At 50.4% G+C, this 5,157-nt stretch overlaps 1 protein-coding gene across 2 annotated transcripts; it reads right to left on the bottom strand.

Annotated features, from left to right (window-relative positions):
- On the bottom strand, window positions 1–3,365 carry LOC119308830 (sugar transport protein 14-like). Of its 2 annotated transcripts, none has more exons than XM_037584992.1 (3): window positions 2,997–3,365; window positions 2,635–2,868; window positions 1–1,646 (listed from the first exon to the last, which is right to left on the bottom strand). In XM_037584992.1, the coding sequence occupies exons 2-3, from the start codon at window positions 2,774–2,776 to the stop codon at window positions 205–207; spliced, it is 1,584 nt and encodes a 527-aa protein (XP_037440889.1). In that variant the 5' UTR covers window positions 2,777–2,868; window positions 2,997–3,365; the 3' UTR covers window positions 1–204. The 2 variants fall into 2 exon arrangements, with proteins under 2 accessions (XP_037440889.1, XP_037440888.1); XM_037584991.1 differs by having other exon boundaries at window positions 2,635–2,872; window positions 2,997–3,364.
- Between the last annotated feature and the right edge of the window lie 1,792 nt (window positions 3,366–5,157).

Genomic DNA, 5,157 nt, shown 5'->3' with positions numbered 1-5,157 from the left:
TAATGTCACACATAAACTTGCATGCTTTTGCATCTGACCTTTGCCACCAATTACACCTTCCGACAGACCGAATCCTAATCGAACTCGCATAAGAAGTAAGAACACGAATTAAGTCTTTGGACAAGAACACACACAAGCAGTTCCTAGCACGACCTATGCACCAATGCATTGTAAATCTTATTAAAACACGCATCATGTATCGATCTATTCCGACGTGACGACGGGCTTGACGGCGGCGGCGGCGGCCATTTCCTGGCGTTGGTGGTGGCCCTGGTACTTGGGGTCCTTGGTGACGACCCGCTTCCAGTACCAGTGCTTGTCGAACAGCAGCCAGATCTCCTCGATGGGCACCTGCTTCGTCTCCGGCAGCAGCAGGATGACGAAGATGGACATGACCACGATGAGCGCCGCGAAGAGGATGAACACCCCCCACCGGAGGTGGCACATGGCCGCCAGGAAGCACTGCGCCACCGCCGCCGTCCAGAACAGGTTCACGCACACCACCACGCTCTGCCCCGCCGACCGCATCTCCAGCGGGAACAACTCGCTCGGCACCAGCCACCCCAGCGGCCCCCACGACCACCCGTACGCCACCACGAACAAGCAGATGGCCACCACCAGCACCGTGCTCACGCCCTTGGACAGCTCCTCCCCGTGCCCGAACTTGAGCGCCAGGATCGTCGCCACCACCACCATGGACGCGATCATCTGGGCCCCGGCCTCGATGAACAGCACCCGCCGCCCGAGCCGGTCCACCACCACCATGGACACCAGCGCGCCCACCACCAGCATGGAGCCCGTGATGATGGAGGAGTAGAGCGCCGCGGAGGAGCCGAACCCCAGGCTCTGGAAGATGACCGGCGAGTAGAAGAGGATGGAGTTCATGCCCGACAGCTGCTGGAACGCCGGGATGCCCAGCGCGCCGATGATGAGCTGCGGCCGGTTCCGCACGGCCAGCAGGTTCCGGAACGTGCCACGCACCGCCCGCGCCGCCTCGCTCGCCTCCTTGAGGTCCTCGAACTCGGCGTCCACCTTGTGCGTCCCGCGCACCTTCTCCAGCACGCGCCGCGCCTCCTCCAGCCGCCCGCGCTCCACCAGGCTGTTGGGCGTCTCCGGCAGGAACAGCGCGCCGACGAAGATGGCGGTGGCGGGGACGACGGCGAGGCCCAGCGAGAGGCGCCACCCCCACGGGTGGATCCGGTCGGTGAAGTAGTTGATCACGTTGGCGACGAGGATGCCGAGGCAGGTGGTGAGCTGGAAGAGCTGGTTCACGGCGCCGCGGATCTTGAAGGGCGCGATCTCCGACAGGTACAGCGGCACGGCCTGGTTGCCGAAGCCGATGCCGACGCCGAGGAGGACGCGGCCGACGATGAGCATGGCCACGTTCACGGCCGCGGCGTTCACGGCGCCGCCCAGGAAGAAGCTGACGGCGCCCACCATGATGCTGCCGCGCCGGCCGTGGCGCTTGGTCACGTAGGAGGCCCCGAAGGTGGACACCAGGCCGGCGAAGTAGAGCGACGACGTGAAGAGGGTCAGCACCTGGTTGTCGTACTTGCAGTAGTCCGTCTCGTGCAGGTGCGCGTGCTTCCGGTCGTACACGTCCGGGAAGAACTTGATCAAGAAGTCGTCCATGGAGGTCACACCACCTGCGCTCATCATTCACCACCATCGTTCGTCCATGCATGATTAGTTACCACTCTTGTTCTCGTGTCAAGTAAATGAGTGTGATCAAGAAATGTTACTTTACATTTCAGTGAAAGAAAACTACTTAAAAACCACCCGAAAATTGGTTTTGTTACTCCAATCATGCAATTCAACTTTTCTGTGGTTTAGTGTGGACACTTTTGTTTTGTTATTATGACCATCTACTAAATCTTCGGCGAAAACGTGTTGTACATACTATGGGGGTGTTTGGTTGAGAAGCCCTAGGACTTTTTCTAGTCCCAGGGACTAATCAAAAAAGACTCTCTAGTAGAGTCTTTTTCTAGTCCCTGTAGAAAAAGTCCCTCTCGTTTGGTTCCTACGGACTTTTTAGGGACTTTTTCTAGTCTCTGGGACTAAAAAGTCCCTGAACCAAACACCCCCTATATAAGATGTGATACCTCTACTGAAAATGAGAGGACATTCCGTGGCATGTTACTAATTCTACTCCCCATGACAGCTCACAATCGTTAGAAATGGTTTCCATCCAAAAACAGATTAATTCCAGTCGGTGAAGGAAGCAGTATTGATGCAGACACCGGGTGTCCACTCCAAACCAAACAAAAAGAAGATAGAGACACCATAATGGCCATTACGTTTTGATTACTCTTCTGGCCTAGACAATGCGTCCTTTCTGAAGGAAAGCATTAACCATGATTGAGGCCATTAATTTTGATATGGACACACCCAAGAACATTTCTATAATTCCGCAAAAAGTTTAGAAACCCATACGAGTAATTGCTCGGAGAATGACGTGAAACAAGAAAGAAAAAGAGGTCATGTTGAGAGAACAACAAAATCTGAGTAAAACACAAATTTCTGAGGCGAGGCCAGATGAATTGTCGACACGACGATGCCGAAAAGAAGAAAAATTAACAAGGCGAACATGGAGATGAACAAGAGGGGTTGGTACGAGGGGAGTGGAACACTCACTGGAGACCCCGAGGTCGTAGCCGAAGAGGGAGCCGCCGAAGGAGCCGACGATGCAGGCGAGGATGAAGTAGGGCGTGATCCTCCCCTCGTACTGCTCCGCCCTCCCGCCGCCGGCCTCGACGCCGGCGAAGCCCCCGGCCATCTCTCTCTCTCTTCCTTGTCCTGTGCCTTCCCTCTCTCGTCAAACCACGAAACCAGAGCCTCCTCACCTGTCTGCGTGTTTACACGCCCGTCCTGGCTGAAAGAAACATGGCGAGAGCAGAGACAGAGGGGGCGAAAGAGACAGGAGGAGTCAACACATGGCAGTCAAGAAACAGACAAATTGAACGTGGAAACGAGAGACAAGAGTGACAGAGAGATACCTCTGCCCTGCGCTGCGCTGCTCTTGGGCTGGCACCAGGGTGGTCCGCCGTGCGGAGTATTCAAACCGGAGGCAGGTGGCCGTCGACTAAACAACGGGCAATCGCGCCGTCTGCTGCTCCCGCTCCGAGAAGCGCTTGCCGGTTGGTCGATCTGGCCGGGCTGAGGGAGAACGGCGAGGGGAGCAGAGGAGGAGAAATGGGGGGATCAAGAGAGTGAGGCCGGCGGGAGGTGGTTGGGCGGGGGGTTTTATGCACGGGGGCGGATTGGCATGGCACCCGGGTCGTGTGGCTGCGACCCGCGGGAGTGACACTGGAATTATGCGCGGTTGGTTAGGCCTAGGCTCAGTTGAGCGTTGATCACCGCCCGGATATGGCTGCGGCAGCGTCGAGAGGATCGCTTATCCGATCGGAACGGAGAGCCGGAGTGACGATGCTTCTGCGAGCCGGTCAAAGATGATGAGGTGATTATGTGGGTGTGGGACTTCCGATTTCGGCGTCAACAGTACCGGAATGCGTTTCCTAATTCAAGAGTCCACGGAGAGTCCTTCAAATGCATGATATAACCGGAAACCTTATCCGACGAACGTCGGCCAGGGACGTTCTGCCAGCAAATTGCTTCTGAACCGCATGATCTCCGTCTGATGGATGACACTTTTTCGTCACAAATGCCCCCCAAAAACGCTTTAAAGAAGGAACTGTCATGGCAGTTTCGTATGTGCAACGCACATTGATAACATGCACAAAATTAATTATATATTTAGATATAGCTCCGTCAATGCATTCTATCTTATTGTTCCATCTAAAAACCATCATCTAATACTTTTTGTTAGAGAAAAAGTAGTAGTATGAATTATCTTGATTTTGGTGCTTAGAGTTACCCGCTTTATCCAGCTGCATAAGGCATGCACGTGCTTTTAGGCAGTAATGCGGTCATTAAGGGGAGTTTACGGGGTGGATCCACTTGCGGTTTGGAAGAAGCTCCGTGAGTCTAGCATTTCTGTAATTTTAGGTCAGTAATTTGACCAACTAAATACTCCCTCCATTTTTATTTAGTCCGCGTATTAGATTTGAAAAAAGTCCAGCTTTATAAACTTTGATTAAGTTTATAAAAAAATTAACATAAGCAATAACAAATTAATAAAATTAGATTTATTATTGGATGTACTTTCACATCATATAGATTTGTTATGATAAATGTTTATATTATTTTTTATAAACTTGATCAAACTTTATGAAATTTGACTGCAGCCAACTCTAATATGCAGAATAAATAAAAACGGAGGAAGTACATATTATATGTGATGGAAAGTACTGCTTCCAATCTAAAATAAATATCGTGGTTTTAGACAAATTTGTACCACGATACTTATTTTGAAACGGGGGAAGTATATGTTTCAAAACTTCATCGGCATGTGAATCCAACCGCATGTTTTTTGACATATAACATATATTCATTTAGTCAAACTGATGACCTAGAGGCAGACATGCGTTTTATGCACCGGGCAAAGGGACTTTATCTAAATTAAGATATGGCACCTCTATCTTTTCTCATTTAATAGGCTGCCAAATCAGAATTTCGCTTACGTGTCGTGATTAGGATATAGTCCAAGGTAAAGCATTGAGAGTGCCCTAATGCACGCTGACTTGGGATTCTATATAGGTTCTGGTGTCATGCAAGAATTGTGTTGGCGTGTTGCATACATCCCGGTCATGCATTGCCTTCGATCTCTAACAACAAACATTTGTGTGCATATACTGGTTTACCTCGCCTCCTTAGGTCAGATTGATGGATCGGTGTGGACATTTATCTAAGTTTGAAAATACATGCAAAAGCAAATCCGATCTAGCGTTGCAGTAAAAAAGTCAAACTATATCATATAAGCACAATACTATTCATCGAGGGATTTGTCACAACAACTTGTATTTTTTTGTGACATGATAACTTAACTCTGCGTCAATTTTAGTACATGTTCACTATTCTTTCCAGACTAGTTATATATCCAAGTGCACCGGAAAAAGAAAAGATATCCAGTCAAACCTGTGACACCTAAAACCAAAGTACACACAAGCCAGGCCCATCGTGCACATATATTCACTATTTTGTTTTGGCGTGTCCAAGTTTTTGGTGACCCCTAAGCATTTTTTTTTGGAAAACCCTCCA

This window comes from Triticum dicoccoides, chromosome 5B (assembly GCF_002162155.2).
Source record: "Triticum dicoccoides isolate Atlit2015 ecotype Zavitan chromosome 5B, WEW_v2.0, whole genome shotgun sequence".
NCBI lineage: Eukaryota > Viridiplantae > Streptophyta > Magnoliopsida > Poales > Poaceae > Triticum > Triticum dicoccoides.
The sequence above is the reverse complement of the archived record's forward strand: the minus strand, read 5'-3'. Positions and strand labels throughout refer to the sequence as shown.

Bases quoted from the DNA above. Each gene is read 5' to 3' on its own strand.
- LOC119308830 (XM_037584992.1), bottom strand. From the start codon at position 2,776: ATGGCCGGGGGCTTCGCCGGCGTCGAGGCCGGCGGCGGGAGGGCGGAG. The intron at 1,647-2,634 runs GTGAGTGTTCCA...TGATGAGCGCAG, and splicing joins CTACGACCTCGGGGTCTCCA to GTGGTGTGACCTCCATGGAC.